Raw genomic sequence first — 19726 nt, forward strand, 5'->3', positions numbered from 1 at the left:
ATGCTTCCAGGAAAGCGTCCTCATCCCACCACAAGGACACATCAGAAACAAATGCCAGGTCTGAAGTGTCTCATCGTTCGCGAGCACCATCTCAGGGGTCACATGCAGCCCCCTCTCACACTTCTAAGAGGACATCCTCATCTAGCCCAAAAGTTACACAGGGAGAAAAGACCGCATCAAGACCGTCTCATCGTTCACATACGACATCTCAACAGTCACACGCAGTTTCCTCCGACGCCTCCAGAAAGGCCTCATCTTCCCGATCAAAGGCAGGTAGCAGCGTCTCACAGCAATCTTCCCATCACAGCCAAAGGTCACGGATATCTACAGCTGGAGAAGCACTAATAGAAGCTGGGATGGCAGAGATAGAACTAGAGACAGCAAAGGAAGAGCAGCTGCTGAAGGAAAGGTTGGCAACCATGGAAGCAGGAAGAGCAGCTGCAGAAGCCAAAGCTCAGGCAGAGAAAGCAGCAGCAGAAGCCAAAGCTCAGGCAGAGAAGGCAGCAGCAGAAGCAGAGAGTGCCAAAGTTAAGGCTCAACTGGAATACCTTCAGCGCAGGCAGGAAGCGAAAGAAAGACAACTACGAGCCAAAGTTCTACAGATGAAGGCTAACTGTTCCTCCCTCGACTGCAGTCCTAGGAAGCTGGAAAAAGATAACCAGCACAAGCATGTGAAGGCTTACATGGATGACCCAAGTCCACCGCAACAGGAACAAGGTGGAAAATCTCGATCTGGATCACGAGACACAATACTCGACAGTCTCATCAATGTCCAAAATGAAGAAACGCACGGAAGTGCACAGCTCCCACTGCCACCGTCACTAGAATGGGACAACCCACCAGATGATCGCAGTCAGATTGTGACACCAGAGGTAGCAAGCATCCCACCTCACCTGAAGCACATGAGTAACCACTCTCCTGTTCTAGATCCTAAAGCCGAAATCCTGCTTTTGCCAGGAACAGACACCTCCAACGCTTTCACCCCTCAACAAGTGGTCAAAGGGCCAAAGGACTCCCCATCCGCCCTCGAGACAGAACTTGGAAGGGGCATCTTTGGGATGGTGTGTGTCGATCGGCCGCAGGTCCCAACCCAGACAAACGTCTTCACAACCTCATCGATTGAGCCAGTTTTAGGAGCAACAGTGTTCCAGACCAACAAAGAATTTCTGAGATTCATGGTCAAGGAATTCCTACAGGAGGCCACCAATATTTGGATGGCTCCAATACCTCTTTGCATACCAAGGCAACTTGATGAAGAATACTGGCACTCACCATCCTTTAGAAAGTGCCAGCCACAAGAGCCAGAACAGATTCGAGCACCTTTTGATACCAGCGTGCAATCCCAAGGTCTCTCTCTGAATAAAGTGCCCTTCAAAAGTCCTAACCTCACCAACAGTCGACTCAGCATGCTCATTCAGCCCAGAAAGGAAGCTGACAACATCCAGCAGATGTTCAACTTATTCCGTGTCAGAGAAAACCATCAAAGTTATCTATGTTTCATGTGGTCCAGCAACGAATGGCACAACCAACAGAAGCAAGAACGGCCAGTATGGCAAGGATCCCTGAGTTGTCTCCAAGGCATTCCTGTCCAACGCAAGTACGTTCCCACCTTGCCTATTGCCACAACGAAGGCGGTAACAGCTGTAGTATACATCAAGATCTACGGTGGGGAGATCAACGTTCACATCGTCTACGGTGGGGAGAACAATGTCCACATCAGTCTCATCATGGGAAGGGTGAAACTAGCACCACAACTACCCGTCAACCAGTCCCAAGAATCGACTCGCTTCAAACAACTCTCCAGACGGAAGCCTCTCATGTTGGGCTTAGCAGTAATCATCTTCACCACCCTTGTGGTAGAGGGTGCAACCATCATCAACTCTCAAGCCTTGGTTCCAGAGTTTTTGGATCCTTTTAAAAAACACAAATATTTCATCATTCGTCAATCATTAAAACATTGAAGTACATTTTTTTTGTATGCCCCTCCCTCCCTCCACCCCCCCAACCCCCCTCCGACTCCCCCCCCCGACTTCCCAGAACCCGTACACGGTATGGATTTTTAACTAACAGTCTAAAATCTATTGAGAAAAAAGAAATAAAGAAATTAATGACATTCTACATTGACCTTAGCTTCTTCTTACTGAACTAACTTTTAACAGTTTAAATCATTTCTGATCTTAAGCATAGGCTAACTGGAATTTCTTGGTCCCGTATTTATTTTGTATATAGTCAATCCATTTTTTCCAGTCTCATTTATATCTCTCATTTGAGTGATCTTTAAGATATGCCGATATTTTAGCCATCTCGGCTAAGTTTGTGACTTTCAATGTCCATTCTTGGATTGTAGGCAAGTCTTCCTTCTTCCAGTATTGCGCCACCAACAGTCTTGCTGCAGTTATTAGGTGCAGAATCAAGTTAGTCTCTACCACTGTAAAGTCAGTACATATACCTAGTAAAAATAACTGAGGGATAAACTTTATCCTTCTTTTAAAAATATTTTGCATAACCCACCATATTTTTATCCAGAATGCCTTAACCTTTTGGCAGGTCCACCATATATGATAATATGTAGCATCGAGAGAACCACACCTCCAACATTTAGGCTGTACATTCAGATACATAGAAGCCAACTTTTTAGGATCTAAATGCCATCTATAGAACATCTTGTAAACATTTTCTCTCAGATTTTAAGCTTGTGTAAATTTCACATTTCTTACCCAGATTCTTTCCCATGTATCCAACATTATTGGTTCTTCAATATTTTGAGCCCATTTTATCATACAATCTTTAACTAATTCTGTTTCCGAATCCATCTGTATTAATACATTATATATCCTCTTTATATGCATTAAGCTTTGATCTCTTATTTGTTTAAACAAGTTATCCTCAACTTGGATAAAACCAATTTTTTGATCTATTTTCCACCTAGCCTGTTGCCCATACTGGAACCATGTTTGAACTACCTTCTCCTCTTTTAATACCTCTAAAGATTTTAATTGTAATACCCCACTTTCCGAGGTAAGAAGCTGTCTGTAAGTAATTCTGTCCTGTTTTTGTGCTATATTCATATTTTCAATTGCGTGTCTAGGAATTGCCCACATGGGTATCTTGTCATTTAATTTATATTGGTATTTCTTCCAAACCCGCAGTAAAGCATTTCTTAAAATATGACTTTTAAAATTCTTATCCAATTTTTTGTTGAATAACAGGTAAGCATGCCAGCCAAATACCAGATCATGTCCCTCAATATTCAATATTCTATCATTGGTTAAATGAGTCCAATCACTAATTACAGATAATGCCACTGCATCATAATATAGTTTTAAATTAGGTAGTTTCAATCCTCCTCTCTCACGTACATCTTGCATTATTTTCATCTTTACCCTCGGCTTCTTTCCTGCCCATACAAATTTGTTGATACCCTTCTGCCATTCTAAAAGGTTCGCATCTTTTTTAAGTGTAGGTAACATTTGGAAAAGAAATAAAAATTTTGGTAAAATGTTCATTTTCACTGCCGCTATCCTACCCAGCAAAGATAAGTGCAATTTCTCCCATTTTTTCATCTCCGTCTGTATACTATGCCAAAGTGGTTCATAATTATGCTTATATAATTTCCCATTTGAAGTTAAAATGTTAACTCCAAGATATTTGACTTTTTAAACTACCTCACATCCTAGCATCACTCCTAATTCTTCCTTTTGTTTAATATTCATATTTATAGCTAATATTTTGGTTTTTCCTAAATTTATTTTAAAGCCAGACACTTGACCATATTGATTAATCGTATTCATTAAAACCATACTGGATTTGTGTGGTTGTTCCAATATTATGACCAAATCATCCGCAAAAGCGCGGACTCTATATTCTTGCTGCCTAATCTTGATCCCTTTTAAACCATCCAAGCCCCGTATTTTATTCAACAATACTTCCAAAGTTATAATAAACAATAATGGGGACAAAGGACAGCCCTGTCTTGTACCTTTTCCAATTTGAAAAGAGTCTGTTAAACTTCCATTGACTATGATTTGTGCTGTTTGCTGTTGGTATATTGCTTTAATTGACTGTAAAAAATTATCTCCTATCTGCATTTTTTGCAATATCTTCAGCAGAGATTGCCAGTTAACTCGATCAAAGGCCTTCTCAGCATCCAAAAATATAAACGCAGCAGGGATCTGGTTGTTCTTTCCCAAATATTCTAATGCATTAATAATTAATCTGACATTACTTTTCATCTGTCTCCCCTGTATAAAACCTGTTTGGTCCGTGTGTATCAATTGTTGAATAACCAACATTAACCTATTTGCTAATATTTTAGTAAAAATTTTATAATCTACATTCAGTAATGAAATAGGTCTATAATTTTTGGGTTGAGTAATATCTTGATCTTCTTTGGGTATCAAAGATATAAACGCTGTCTTCCAAGATGGAGGCACTTTACCTTCCATTTGAATCATATTAAATAATTCTCTAAGAGGTTCTACCATTTCTAACTAAGTTTTTATAGTAAACCGCTGTCAAGCCATCTGTACCTGGTGCTTTCCCTGACTTTAATTGCTTAATTACCTGCAAGATTTCCCCCGAGGTTATTGGTTGATTCAATTTTTGCCTGTGCTCTTCTCTAACTGAAGGTATTTTCTCTTTGTCTAAATATTTGTCTATGTCTAAACCATTAATTTTATCCCCTGTATACAGTTCTGTAAAAAATTCCCGAAAAGCCTTTTGAATCTCTTCCTGTTGAAACACCTCCTTCCCTCTGTAAATCAGTTTAGATATATTTCGAGTTTTCCTTTTTTTCCTAATCTGATAAGCTAACCATCTGCCAGGTTTGTTTGCATTACAAAAAGTATTGTGTTTTGCATATAATAAATTAGTGGCTACCTGGTCAGAGATCAACATGTCAAATTGAGATTTTAATATGTTAATAGCTTCCTTAACCTTTGTATCGTCTGGGTTCATTGTTAACTCCAGCTCTTTTCTCTTAATTTCCTCTTCCAGTTCTGTTCGTTTTAACCCTTGTTTATTTCTATGTGTTTTATTTATATTCATCAGGACTCCTCTCATATACGCTTTGCTTGCATCCCATACAAATTCCATAGATGTACCCTTATTCATATTCAAAACAAAATATTCAGATAGTAATTTTTTACAATCATTAATATACTTTTCATATCTAAATAAGTTTTCATTCAATCTCCAAGACCTTCTTGCCTGCACTACCCTTCCCAACTCCATCCAAACTGGGTTATGGTCCGAAAGGACCCTAGCCGCAATCTTTGTTTTCTTGACCCTAGAAAGCAAATCATTAGTGGTTAGAATAAAATCAATCCTTGAAAGGGATTGATGCCTGTCCGAGAAGAAAGTGAAGTCATATTCCTCTGCATTTCTTTCTCGCCAAATATCTCTCAATTCAAAGTCATCCATAATGTCAAAGAAAGGTTTGGGTAACTTTGCTCGCATCTTAGTATTTAGGCGGGAAATCTTCTTATCTCTCTTAGTGTCTATCACTCCATTCCAGTCACCCAATAGTATACAGGAACTATAGTCCCACTGTACTAATTTAGCATGAAGATTTCTATAGAATCTATCTTGCTGTTGATTGGGAGCATAAATTCCCAAAAGTAATGTTTTTTTCCCTTCTAGGATTAAGTCTAAAGCAATATATCTTCCGAAGGGATCTGCTTCTATTAATTCAGCTTTCATATCTTTTCTTAAGTATACAACTATACCATTCTTCTTTTCCATAGCGGAAGCTGCAAAATGTTGACCAAGTTTTGAGTTGATCAAATATTTTTGATCAGTTGACTTGATATGAGTTTCTTGCAAACAAATTACATCGTTCTTAAACTGTTTGAGATAATGAAATATTTTCTTCCTCTTCTGTGGAGAATTCAGTCCGTTGACATTCCATGTTAAAATCTTAGTTGTCATCTTTGGTTGGCTGAAGCATTTTTAGAGCTTCCTGCATGGCCTGTTTAACCTTAGGTCTAGCTCCTCCCACTGCTTCCAGATTTGTTATTGTAGTTCCTTGATCGATGGCCGGTGATTGTTGATGCTGTTGCTTTTTAGCTTGTTTCTCCATTCGTCTAGTAGTCATGCGGCTAGGTCTTTGTTCCATAACACCTTGCACTTCCAGAAAAGAGAGATGCTCCATCTTGTCTGGTGGTTGTGTAGTTTGCTGTCTATCCTGTCCTTCTTGTGGTCTTTCTCTAGGTCCAGATGGTGCAGGGTATCCGGCCTTCAATATATTATAATAAAAATCTCGGGCTTTCCATACAGAGTTGAGGCGGTACCTTTGCTTATCAAATGTAAATATAATGCCAAATGGTGCATCCCATCTATACTGTATCTGACGATTTCTGAGTTCTTTGACCAAAAAAGCGTAGTCTCTCCTGGCTCTTAACATTTGAGGTGGTATCTCTTTCAAAACAGTCAGGTCTTGACCGCCAATTTGAAGCTTAGTGTTATAAGACGCTTGCAATACCATATTTCTACGCTCTCTTGTAGTAAAATATATAACGATGTCTCGAGGAAGCTGCTTCTGCTTTGCCAGCCAGGAGTTAACGCGGTAAGCTTTGTCAATTTGCCAGTCAAGGTTGGTCGCTGGTCTTCCCATCAGGCGGTCAAAAGCTTCCGATAGGATCTGTTTCAGGTTCTCCTGTTTCTCCTCACGCAGCCCCCTTACTCTTAATGCGAACTCCATTTGTCGGTACTGTATCATAATAATTTCTTTTTCAGCATTTTCCACTTTTTGTTCCACCACCTCTGTTTTCAATGTCAAGTTAGTGTTGGCATCATTAAGAACCTCTAGAGTATCTTCCATTCCAGAAGTATGTTCTGTTAATACAGTTACAAGTCTCAGCATTTCGTCTCTAATTTTACCAACCTTAGCGTCAATTTTCTCATACAGCTCCTGTTTAAGTCCTTTTATTTCACTTTTGATTTCTTCTTTCATTTCTTTTATTTCCTCTTTTCTCTCCTGCTTTACCACCTCTCTATTATCTCTAAAAATATCTTCCATTTTAATTGTCAGTGCATTAAGAGCCTCGCTTAGATTGCTCAGGAAAAATTCTTTCGTTAACACATCCCCAGCAGGGGGCATAGGAAGCGGAGGCTGCAGCTTTGTGCCAGGCACTGAGGATGTGCCCCTGGAAGTAGAGGGTGACGACTTCAAGTTAATATTTAGTTTTGAAGCCATTTCAAAATTTATCTGCCTGCAGTTAATAAAACTCTATTGCCTGAATATGCAGCTTTAAGTAAAGAAGCTGAGTTCCCCTTTTACTTTGAAGTTTAAGGCTTGGCAAAACTTTCAGTGAGTAAACATTGTAACAAGACCGTTCAGCAGATTCATCACCATTTAACTTCCAGATAAGCAAGATTAATGAGGGAGTGAAATTCTTGTAGAAATGAAACTAATTAAAAAGCTTCTGCTGGCCGATTGTGAAACAAAACAAATGATAAGCAATCTCCTTTGTTTTGAATTCTTGTGACAATTAACAAAAAGTGTTCGTTATTACCGGAGAAACCAGCCTGCTCGGCGCCATTTTAAAAGCCTCTAAGTAAATAGTTTTTCGGAGGAGAAAAAGAAAAGAAGCTAAAATCTTGATAAACAATTATTGCACTTGTAATACGAATCCAGCTCGTGATAAGATTAAATCAATCAAAACTTTGAACTGAGTGGGGGAGACCTACTTTGTCCCGCACAAGGCAGTTTGAAGTTCCCAGCACGGACAGCCGTTCTGCCTTGGGCTAGCCCCCCTCTCCCTGCAAGCACAAAAGCTGCAAAAATCGAAGAGCATTTGCCAGCAAAACGATTTCTTCTTTCCTTCTTGCCTGAAGGATAAGAAAACCTGATAAGACGTCAGATGGAAGATCCTCTAAACAGGTACGTAGCCAGGAATTCGGAGGCAGCTGATTTTTTGCTGCCACCACCAGCAGGCTCCTCCCAGGAAGTTCCAGTTTTTGGATCCTGAGATACCAACTGCCCTTACCCCAGCCACCTTACTGAGCCAGAAGACAGGTGACTGGCCAGAACCAGCAGGGAACTTCATTCCCAAATACATGTACTGGAACTTGTGGCCTAAGGGACTTGTGTCCATGGGAACTCATGGCCTATGGGACTTGTGCAACAAGCCCCACCCTGTCTACGGGAACTCATGGCCTATGGGACTTGTGCAACAAGCCCCACCCTGTAACGATGAACTAAAAGACTGAACTAGAAGTTTGAACCTCAAACTTTGCATGCTTTATGTTTATATGATTGTTTGCACTGTTTTGATGCTATGCCTTGTGTATCTCAGTTAGTTAGGCAGTCAGTTTGCATTTTTATGCCATGCCTTTGTTTATCTTTAGTTAAAGGCTAGTTGATAGTGGAATTTATAATTCCAGGTGGGGAGTGTGCTGTCCCAACAGTATACAGCTAATTTAAAGATTAGAAGCTGTCTCCTTTAAACAACTATCTCAAGGGAAATGCAACTACCTTGTGGGAAATGTAGTCCCATAACATGTGACCATATCTGGGCTCCCTGATTGGGCAGTGGGTATTTTGCCCGGGAAATTGTTTATTACTTCACACTCACTGAATCCCTGTCAGCACTAGCAGAAGCAGCTTTGCACCAGCAGCATGGGTTAGAGGAATTAATGTCTTTTTACACTACGTGAAGGGACAGATCAGGGAAAGTCAGAAGAACCTCATTACTGAACTGTAAGTTTTGTTATTAAGGATTCCTGACAATAAACTTGATCTGAAAAATATTCCCAAGCGTGGAGTTAACTGGCTGCCCGAGCAGAACCTCATTGCCCGGAGCAGAACAGCCAGGTTGTTCAGCAAGTCATTGAAACGCACAATGGGTACACCAGGCCTCAGTGTGTGGCTTTTGTTAACTACGAAAAGGTGTTCCTGCAAGCAATAATTAAGGCATTGCTCAACCAAGTACATATACTTACTACAATCAATATATGAAAAAACAATGCAACAATTTGCCTTAATGATCTTAAAGTGGAAATCAACATAGAGCAAGGTGTATGATAAGGCGATACAACATCACCTATTCTTTTCTCAGCCTGCCTTGAAGAAGTATTTTGCAAACCAGATTGGGCAAAAGATGGAATAAAAATCAGTGGTGCCTATTTAAATCACTTAAGATGTGCAGATGATGATATTCTCTTCTCACAAGACCCAGAAGAGCTACAAAGACATATGCAAGAGCTGCACAAAGCAGGAGAACCATTTGGCTTAAAAAATAAACCTGAAAAAGATCCAGGTTATGTTTAATAAATTCATCAAAGAAAGAAAAAAGTTTTATATTTGGAGAACTAGATATAGTAGACTACTACATATACTGTGCCTTGGCCAAAAGATCTCAGTGGAAGAGGATACAATAAAGGAAATTGAACATCGTATTAAATGTCATTGACGGGCATTTGGTAAGCTAAGCATAATTTTCAAGAACAATTTCCGTCTATGAAGAAAAAGGTTTTCGATCATGTGTGCTACCTGTGTGGCACGAACCTCACAATCGATACAAAAGTTTAGAGTGGCACAAAGAGCCATGGAAAGATACACGCCCGGCATTACAAGACAAGCTAGAAAGACCTGCACATGGATTAGAGAACAAAAGTATATGATATCATCAATAGTATAGTCTTTATTGTCATGGTACAAAATAAATACAACAAAATTGGTTGAGAATAACAGAATAAAAGAATGGAAATGGAAACGGACTGGTCACATAGCAAGAACAACTTATGCCAGGTGGACCAAGGCAGTCATAGAATAGATCCCACTTGATTAAAAAGGTCCACGAAAGATGGATCTATGATCCCAAGTGGCAAAGGGAAGCTCAGGACCATATTGGTTGGAAACAGGCGGAAGAGGCCTTCAACATGCAGTGCACAGACAATGGCTAAAATGGTGATGATGAAGCCAGTATTTGTTTATAAGTAAGTACACTGAAAATTGCATAAATCAGAATATACAGCAACAATTTGCTAACTCCTGAACTGAAGCAATCCAATTTATGACCATATTTATGCAGTGAGAAACTCTAACCTCAAAGAACGGGGGTTGGAGGGGGGACCCTCTCACTTCTGCTTTTGTGGCATAACATCTCTGCCTGCCAGCCTGAGGAGCTTCTTTGATGCACGTGCAATGCTCATGAAGTACCACGTTCAGATCATCTATACTGGGAGATTAAGAGTAAAGATCCTATCAAGGCCCATGAGGGTTGGGGGAAGAAGAACAAGTGGAAATAGAATTATCCACAGCAGAGACTCTCGATTCTTTTTGCCCTTGCCTCTTTGGTGCAGGCTGTGGAAAGAGTCTGGTGGTTGAATCAGGTCCGTACATAATGCATGAAATTGGCCTTGTGTTATTTCTACAGGTGGCAGCATCTCCAATTGCATGACTCTGAATTAACTATTAATTTTGTTACTGAAACCAATACAGAACAGGCCTTGGGTCCAATTAGCAAGATCACATTACTGAGGCAGTTGGTACTATAAATGGATAGTAGGGCAGCACAAAGGCTGAGTCCCCTTAAGGCCTCTGGAGCAAGTCACAGGGAGCTCTAGGAGGAGGCACGGAAACGCTGCTGCTCACAATTTCTGCCAAAAGAGGCAACCCACACAACAGGTGACAATTGTTGAACAATTTCAGTGCAACATAGGAAATTGTACCGGGACCCCATAATTCACTTTTCTTTAACTTTCAAGTTTTGTATCCTGTTTAGACTGAACTTTTATATTCTTGTCCTAGAAGTAAAACTACACATCCCCATATCATATAGACGGAGTTTATTACAATCACAGATCAGGCAGAGGGTGAAAACACAATTTATCCAGTGAACAAACAGGGCTGTGTATGCCACATATTCAGTTGCATTGGAGTCAGTTAATTTAACAGAGATTAAGTTAAAGCCAGAAGGGAAGGAAGTTCTCCCTTGCCAAGCCTGGACCAAGGAAAGGACCTCACCCTGACGTCGGGTCAGGAATTGCTGGTGGCCTGGAGGACGAGCTTTGTCATTCCCCATCAAGAGCCCGAAAAGAGATTTTGACGGCTGAGCTTGCACCGCGCGCCAGGTTTAAATCGACCAAACCCCATAGGTCCTATAGTAGTTTGCAATGGAAGAATAGCCGTTTCACACAAATCATGGCTTGGCGCGTGCAGGGAGCCCAGCGGGTCAGTGGCTCCATCGACGCCGCCCCCCTGCCGCTCTCTCGGCAGGAAACAGGCAGGACGGGAGACACCGGCACCGTAAAGCAGCCAGGACTGTTTGGGCTCCGGAACTCACTTCGTCTGAGCAGCGGTTTCCGGGACGGATTGGTTTTCTTGAGGACTGGATGGTTGCTTTCGATTCCGGGACTAGGCAAGAGCGCTAAGAACAACTGACGCCGATTGGACTCCCGGAAGGGCGCGTCCGACGTTCCGTAGCCCGTAGCCACCAACCCCGCCCCTCCGCAGCGACAGCGCCGCGACCCTTCCGGGCACCCGTAGCATGCCAGGAAGCGTTCCGTCCTCCTTCCGGGGCGCTCCGGGAAGGCCTCCGCGGCTCGGCACTTCGCAGCTCCTCCGGGTGCCGCCGCCGCCCGCCCTCCGCGGGGCTCCTGCAGGATCGCGGCCGAGGGCGAGGACGGGCGCCCCGGCGGTCCCGGCGGACGCTGCGCCCCGAGGGCCCCTTCCCGGGAGGAGCGCTGCCCGGCAGATGCGGACACGGCCGGCCATGGGGCCCGACTGACCGACCGCGCATGGTGGGCGACGGGAGCGGCGGGACGACGAGGAGCGCCGGCGCCCCCCCGGACCCCAAGGGGGTCGGCCCGCATGCCCGTGCCCGCTGCGGAGCCACGGAGGGGGGAGAGCGGGAGGAGCCCCGGCCGGCGCCGGCCCCTCCGGGGGAGGCCGGCGGGGCGCGCTGGCGGTCCCCGCAGGAGCAGGCGGCCATGGAGAGCCTGGCCGGCTACGTCTACAAGGCGGCCAGCGAGGGCCGGGTGCTGACCCTGGCCGCCCTGCTGCTCAACCGCTCCGAGGGCGACGTCCGCTACCTGCTGGGCCATGTCACGCACCAAGGCGGGCAGCGATCCACGCCGCTCATCATTGCCGCGCGCAACGGGCACGCCAAGGTGGTGCGCCTGCTGCTGGAGCACTACCGGGTGCAGACGCAGCAGACCGGCACCGTCCGCTTCGACGGGTAGGTGCGGGACAGGCACCCGGCTTAGGGTCCCGCTCCCGGGTGGGGGGCGAGGGGAGCGGGGTCCACTTCGTGGCAGCGGCCTTCAGGGGTGTGCCTACGTGTGTAAATGGTGAGGTGGGCATCTTCCTTCCATCTGGATGGCATCGGTGTCAAATAAACGATGGTCCCCAATCCCTACAAGTGGGAGAATGAGGTTGCTCCTTTGTTCCCTGGGACGAAGTGGTGTAATTCTGACCATGCTGGACTATAATAAGGAAGGGGAGCAGTCTGACACTGGACTCATCCCCATAAGTTTTGAGATACAGTGCATGCAACAGGAGGTGATGTGTGCAGGATTTGCCATCCTCTCACTGCCTCCTTTCTCTTCCCTAGGCATTTTTATCATTTCATTCCCTCTGAACAGAAGTCTTCAAACCTGGCAACTTTAAGACTTGTGGATTTCAGCTGCAAGAGGCCAGGGCGTATATGGTCATCATAGGAAACTTCACCTGGAGATCTCATCCACTTCTCCCTGGTCTTGTTCATTGGGTCGTTTTCCAGAAAGGAGAAAAGGGGCCAAAAGATGGGCTCTTCTAGATTTGATCCTGGCCAATAAGGAAGAACTGGTTGAAGAAGCAAAAACAAGAGAGTTGGGATAAAATATATCATGGTAGCGTTTAAAACGGAGGTCTTCAAACTTGACAACTTTAAGACTTGTGGACTTCAACTCCCAGAATTCCCCAGCCAGCATAATTTACTCTCTTGTAATCCCTTCCTCTGCAGTCTCTCCAATTAGATCAAACTTTGCAACTTTAATGCTGGCTGGAGAATTCTGGGAGTTGAAGTCCACAAGTCTTAAAGTTGCCAAGTTTGAGGGGCCCTGGTTTAAAATATGTCAAAAAACTAAATTGGAGTATGTAGATTTCTCGGAGACAGTTTCCAAAAGATGAGGAAAGTAATAGTGGGATGTCATGGACAGAAATCCATAAAGGAAGAATGGGGAGGGAGGGGAACTTCTCAAAAATAAGTACAATTATACACTGTTCAATGGGAAGAAAAGGGGAGGTCAACTTGGGTAACCAATATTAGTGCACATGATGGTTTTGACTAAGCTATAAAGCAGTGATGGTGAACCTATGGCATGCGTGCCACAGGTGGCACACGGAACCATTTGTCAGGGCACGCGAGGTGCTGCCCTTTCAGCTGGCCGGCGCACATGCACGCGCTGGCCAGCTGAGTTTACCCTTTTTAAAGCCATTTTTCACCCTCCCCAGGCTCCAGAGGCTTTATCGGAGCCTGGGGAGGGCGAAAAGAGCCTCCCCTGCCTCGCCCCTGGAGGCCCTCCGGAGGCTTCATGAGCTTCCCTGAACCCTCCGGAGCGCAAAAAACCACCCCATGGGCAAACCGGAAGTTCGGGAACGGACTTCCGGTTTGCTTGCAGGGTCGTTTTGACTTCTCCAGAGGCTTCAGGGAAGCCTCCTGAAGGTCCCTGAAGCCTCTGGAGGGCTTCTGGGAGGGGCGGGGGAGACTGTTTTCACCCTCCCCAGGCTCCTATAAAGCCTCTGGACCCTGGGGAGGGCGAAAAAAGCATGCAGAAAAATGGAGGGGAGTGCCTGTAATGTGCATATGCGCAGTGGAGGTGTGTGTCATGCATTGCATTATGGGTGTGGCATGCCCGCACACGACCCCCCCCGTGCTCCCCCCACTTTTGGCACGTCAGCCAAAAAAGGCTCGCCATCGCTGCTATAAAGCAATAGGGGCATGTTATATGAAATAAAATATGGGTGAAATCACTAGAGAAATATACTGAGTAGTTAATATCTGCATAAAAGAAGTCAGCAACATTAAATCACAGCAGGAACTTATGAACTTAAAGCTAAAACCAAAGCTAAAAGCCGAGTGGGCTGGAGAATCCTGAGAGTTGAAGTCCACAAGTGTTGCCAAGTTTGGGGACCTCTGAACCGCCTGTTATTGTTAGGGCCATGAATGATTTTTCTCTCCTGCAAGGCAGGAGTTTATTGGGAAATTGGGAAGCTACAAGGGAAGGGAAGAAGGCTGTGAGAAATTAAGCATCTATTCAAGCATACCTTACTTAGGCTAATGCACTAAGTCCAGATCACAGGACTGTTCACGGTCATAATCAAGTCTGTGTCTTGCATTATATGAGGACAATAATTAGATTCAGGGATCTTAATGTTTTGTAGAAAAAGAGCTCCACCCATTAAGAAGCACCGGCATTTCCCCCATTATTGCCATGACTGTCTGCAAAAAGAAAAGACAGGAAGCCTTTGAACATTAGCCGCTCTATATTTCGGTGGAACATTGTGGGCAGCTCTGGGGGAAGCCTTGAAGGTCTTTCAGTGTAGGGAGCTTTCTTTATGTATTTCCAGAGGGGAAGCATTGGGAGTACTGGAAAAAGGGCTTAAAGATCTGATCGGGAAGAATTTGGGTGCATTACAGTTTTCTTCCTCTGTTCATTCCAGTCAGACTGGCATTTTACTGGTGTAGAAGATCTTGTTTCTGTGAAACTAAAATTCTTTATTTCACTTAAAGATATCATACCAAAGGACAAATATGAACTGCTTAATCATGCAATACTGAGCATTTCATACCTACTGTGTTTCCCTGAAAATAAGACCTGGTCTTATTTCCTTTTGGGCCCCAAAATAAGCTCCAGGTCTTCCGGAGACCCCCTTACCTTAGGACCACCGCAGCCAGGCCCCCCATGCCCCGACACCTGTTGCGCCACTGCCTGTCTTCTGCAGCCATTTGTGGCCATGCACCACAGGGCTCATTGCGCTGGTGCGGCTGTTTGCGGTGGGAGGCTTTGTGGTGTGTTGTGCTGTTGTGTGTGAGCGGTGGCACCGTCGCACTGGGCCTCACGGCATCCTGTCACAAGTGGTGGCATACTTACCTTTGGACCACTACATCCAGCCTCCCATGCACCGACACCTGTTGTGCCGCTGCCTGACTTCTGCAGCTGCTCATGGCCGGACTCCATGTGGCTCATTGCGCTGGTGCTGCCGCTGGTGACAGGAGGCATTGTAGTGTGTTGTGCTGTTGTGTGTGTGAGCAGTGTCAACGGTGCACTGCTCACGGCATCCTGCCACAAGCAGTGGAACTGGCGCGATGCGCCACGTGGCATCTGGCCGTGAGCGACTGTAAGCAGCCACAGAAGAAGTTGGGCAGCGGTGCAACAGGTGTCAGGTTGTGGGAGCTCTGGCTGCAGTGGTCGTAAAGTAAGCAGGTACAGGGCCTGTGGGGCAGCTCCACCCCCCACCCCCGCCTTAGCTTCATTTGTACGCATGCACCCCACCCCACCTTGTACAGCCAAGTGGTGGTGCTGGGCAGGGCAGAACTAGGGCTTATTTTGGGGGTGGTGCTTGTATTAGGCTCAGGTGTGAAAAAATGGCCCAGGGCTTGTTTTCGGGAGAGGTCCAGTATCTGCTGTTTCATTGGCCACCTTTCTCCCTCTCTTTTGGGCCAAATCTGCTTGATAATTTCTTTCTGTGACATCGCTGAAGAGTGAGGTTGCTGAGAGCTGTGGGAGATACCACCAAGGAGGGGAGCTTAGAGAGGCCTAAGTACAGCCAGACATCCCACTTGCTCTCTGCTCCTGGTGAAATGGATTAGGTAAGATAGGAAAGGTTATGTTGAAACATCTAATTAGATAAAATGAAAGTGATTTAATGTTAAAATCTTTGAGTACAAAAGCTATTTTTTTCTGTTTTGAGAAGGGAGAATTGAACAGCAGAAATTGTCTAATTGGAGGCGAGAAGACCAATAGCTTCCTCTGAAAACTCCTAATTTGAAGCGCTATCAAAGTTGAACTTTAAGTGCTGGAACTGGGAACTAGATAGGTAGAGCCTGTAGCTAAACTTCACTTGCTTTGCTTCCATCCCATTAGGCTTGTTAAAGGAGCTCTTTTAAATTATCCTTAGTTCACAGGGGTGTCCTTGAAAAAGACACTGCAGGCGGTCGCTTCTGGTATCCAGAAGAAACTCTTTAAGAATCTACGGAGCGTTTCAGAAGGGGCTTCCCCTGAAGCATCTGTTACACATCCACAACACGTTAGAAGAGGAAACACCAAAGACCTCCGTTTTTTCTTTTCTTTAAGCAGCTTTGGACCCAAGTGTTTCACTGCACCAGGAGGTTGCCTATTGTTTTTAAACTCCCTTCTAGTAACTTCCCTCCACTCACCAACTATCCTGGAAAGGGTGGGACAGAAAGGGTGGGACAGCAGCGTGAGGTGAGACTTCCTGTGAAAGGGTGACATGGAGACATAGTTACCTCTTCTAAGAAGATAAAGCATGCCAGATTCCAGATACATTTGGTTATTTAATTAAACATTAATAAAAAACAAACTCTGCCAGAAACAAACACACACACACAAAGCTGAGTAGCTTCATTTAAATTCTGCTAGTTCTACTACTTCGGGTGTGTTTTTTTGGGGGGGGGGTTGCATAATAAACTTATGTTCAGTTGGTTAACATACTTTGGATTTACTAGTTCCTTTTGTTTCACAACATGAAAAGCTGTGCCATTGCATCCCTTCAATAAATGAACTTGTCTCTGGTTTATATCATGGAGTTTTCCTGAGATTATAAATTGCTACCACCCTTTTAAGCAAAATGAGATGAGTAGAAGTCTTCCTCTCCCCCCCTTGAACTTTTCACGCATGCATTTACTTAAACTTTGGTGACCTTTCTCAGAATTTTGGGGCTTTTCCATCATGCATATCTTATACGAGAACATACTTAAGGACCATAGCTCATCTATTAGAATGTGATCATGTTTTTGATCAGTTATTAGGTATAGTGCTCTTCAGTATCTCTGTTGTATGCCATGGTTGTATCTTGTAAACTGTCTGTTAATGTCGCTGGCAAACAGTTCCTACCAGCTGGCTTATTATGGATTGGCTGTTTCACTGTTGTGTGAAATTGCACTTGAAAAACTGGCCTTGTATTCTCCAATGTACAGAACTTACTGTATATAGCTGCCCTGTTATTGTGCCTATACAAAAGCACAATCCTTAAGGCTACCCTTGGTCTTTCATTTAATACCCGTCCTTTGCACTCTCCCTCCTTCTCTCTGACCAGAGAAACTCCATCACTTATTTCTCATGGACTTGTTTTAAAGCCTGTGCTAAAAGTACAGCTGTTGTACACAATTTCTCTCTTCTTTTTCCATAGTTATGTCATTGATGGAGCCACGGCACTGTGGTGTGCAGCTGGGGCTGGCCACTTCGAAGTTGTCAAGCTTCTCGTAAGCCATGGAGCAAATGTTAACCACACTACCGTGACCAATTCCACCCCTCTGCGGGCTGCCTGCTTTGACGGCAGGCTGGACATCGTCAAATACCTTGTGGAGAACAATGCCAACATCAGCATCGCTAACAAGTATGACAACACTTGCCTTATGATCGCTGCTTACAAGGGCCATGTCGACGTGGTGCGCTTCCTTCTAGAGCAGCATGCTGATCCCAATGCCAAAGCACACTGTGGCGCTACAGCATTGCACTTTGCAGCTGAGGCGGGTCACTTGGAGATTGTCCGGGAGCTGGTCAAGTGGAAATCTGCCATGATGGTGAATGGTCATGGAATGACGCCACTGAAGGTAGCTGCGGAGAGCTGTAAAGCTGATGTTGTGGAGCTGTTGTTGGCACATGCCGACTGTGACCGCAAGAGCAGGATCGAAGCTTTGGAACTCCTGGGCGCCTCCTTTGCAAACGACCGGGAAAATTACGACATCATGAAGACCTATCATTATTTATATTTAGCCATGCTCGAGCGGTACAGAGATAGCGAGAACCTTATAGAGAAGGACATCCTGCCCCAGATAGAAGCCTATGGCAACCGGACGGAATGCCGAACTCCTCAGGAGCTAGAATGCATTCGCCAGGACCGAGATGCTTTGCACATGGAGGGTCTCATTGTCCGTGAGCGGATCCTAGGCTCTGATAACATTGATGTGTCGCATCCAATTATTTACCGTGGTGCTGTTTATGCTGATAACATGCAGTTTGAACAGTGCATTAAGCTCTGGCTCCATGCTTTGCATTTGCGACAGAGAGGCAGTAGGAATACCCACAAGGACCTTCTCCGATTCGCTCAAGTTTTCTCTCAGATGATACACTTGAATGAGCCTGTGAAAGCCAAGGACATTGAGAGCGTCTTGAGATGTAGCGTCCTGGAGATAGAGCAAGGCATGGCCAGGGTCAAAAGCTCTCCAGAAGCCGAGCTTCACACAGCCATGGACAACTATGAATGCAATATCTTTACCTTCTTGTACTTGGTGTGCATCTCAACCAAAACCCAGTGTAGGGACGAGGAACAATCACGAATTAATAAACAGATTTATAACTTAATCCACCTGGATCCCAGGACACGAGATGGGTCTAGTTTGTTGCACCACGCTGTCAACTCCGGTACGCCAGTTGATGACTTCCACACCAACGATGTCTGCAGCTTCCCTAACGCCCTGGTCACCAAGCTCCTTCTGGACTGTGGCGCTGACGTCAACGCGGTGGACCAGGAGGGCAACACTCCGCTGCACGTCATAGTCCAGTACAACAGGCCCATTAGTGACTTTTTGACCTTGCATTCGATCATCATCAGCTTGGTTGAGGCCGGTGCTCATACTGATATGACAAACAAACAGAAAAAAACTCCCCTCGACAAAAGTACGACGGGAGTGTCTGAAATCCTCCTGAAGACTCAAATGAAACTGAGCCTGAAGTGCCTGGCTGCTCGAGCTGTGCGGGTTCATCACATCAGTTATCACAATCAGATCCCCAAAGCATTGGAAGAATTTGTAGAATTCCACTAGGCCGCATCTAGATGGTGATCTCTCACTTTCCCTCCATGAAGGGTCAAATAAAATGTCAGGCAGAGAATTTGCATCTTCTTTCCTTTCCCATTTTTTTTTCAGTCAGCTCTTGAGTGTTTTGCTTTGGTTTCCAAATGTGTCACCTGGTGGCAGGAGAAATGGGGTCTTTTCCCCTTTGAGGAGAACAAAGCAAACTCTAAATTATAATAAGGGTAAAATATTTTGATACAGTACTATGATGCACACGGGTTTCACCATTGACAGCTGAGAATGCTTTAAGCAGCTACCTGCCAAGTCTTTTGCATTTGATAGATCGAGCCAGTTACGTACCTATGCAGCAGTCTGGGGAGTCATCCAGTGCGGGTGGGAGCGGGGGGGCAGATGGAGGTGATAATTATTGCTGGGATTTTATTGACACATATAACACAATCCAGGGAAATGTATTCTTCACCAGCCTGTTTTTTTTAACGTTTTTTCATTCCCACCGATATCGACAACTTTTGTTTCCAATTTCTGCTTGCAGTGAAATAAAAATAACCAATTATTTCTCATGAGGCAGAACTTCAGAAAAGAGAATGGGCTTCTTGATAGTATATTTTTCATTGATTGTTAGAAAAAAATATTGACACAACTCTTCCAACTCAGTTCTTTATGCAGAAGTATTTTTTCAGTTGAGCAAAAAATGCTGTGGGTATTTATATGTGAATGGGTAAGTGTGGTGGTTTTGGACAGCC

At 44.6% G+C, this 19726-nt stretch overlaps 1 protein-coding gene across 1 annotated transcript; it reads left to right on the top strand.

The window, feature by feature from the left end:
- Nucleotides 1–10874: 10874 nt before the first annotated feature.
- Nucleotides 10875–19665, top strand: FEM1B (fem-1 homolog B). Its single transcript, XM_032232966.1, has 2 exons — nt 10875–12182; nt 17357–19665. Exons 1-2 carry the CDS (start codon nt 11743–11745, stop codon nt 18990–18992), a joined length of 2076 nt encoding a protein of 691 aa, XP_032088857.1. The 5' UTR covers nt 10875–11742; the 3' UTR covers nt 18993–19665.
- The last annotated feature ends 61 nt before the right edge of the window (nt 19666–19726 follow it).

This window comes from Thamnophis elegans, chromosome 16, assembly GCF_009769535.1.
Source record: "Thamnophis elegans isolate rThaEle1 chromosome 16, rThaEle1.pri, whole genome shotgun sequence".
Lineage (NCBI taxonomy): Eukaryota > Metazoa > Chordata > Lepidosauria > Squamata > Colubridae > Thamnophis > Thamnophis elegans.

What these genes read in the sequence shown, in the direction of transcription:
- FEM1B (XM_032232966.1), top strand. Translation starts at nt 11,743, where the DNA reads ATGGTGGGCGACGGGAGCGGCGGGACGACGAGGAGCGCCGGCGCCCCC. An exon ending in GGCACCGTCCGCTTCGACGG is followed by an intron (nt 12,183 to 17,356) that starts GTAGGTGCGGGA and finishes CTTTTTCCATAG; the next exon opens with TTATGTCATTGATGGAGCCA.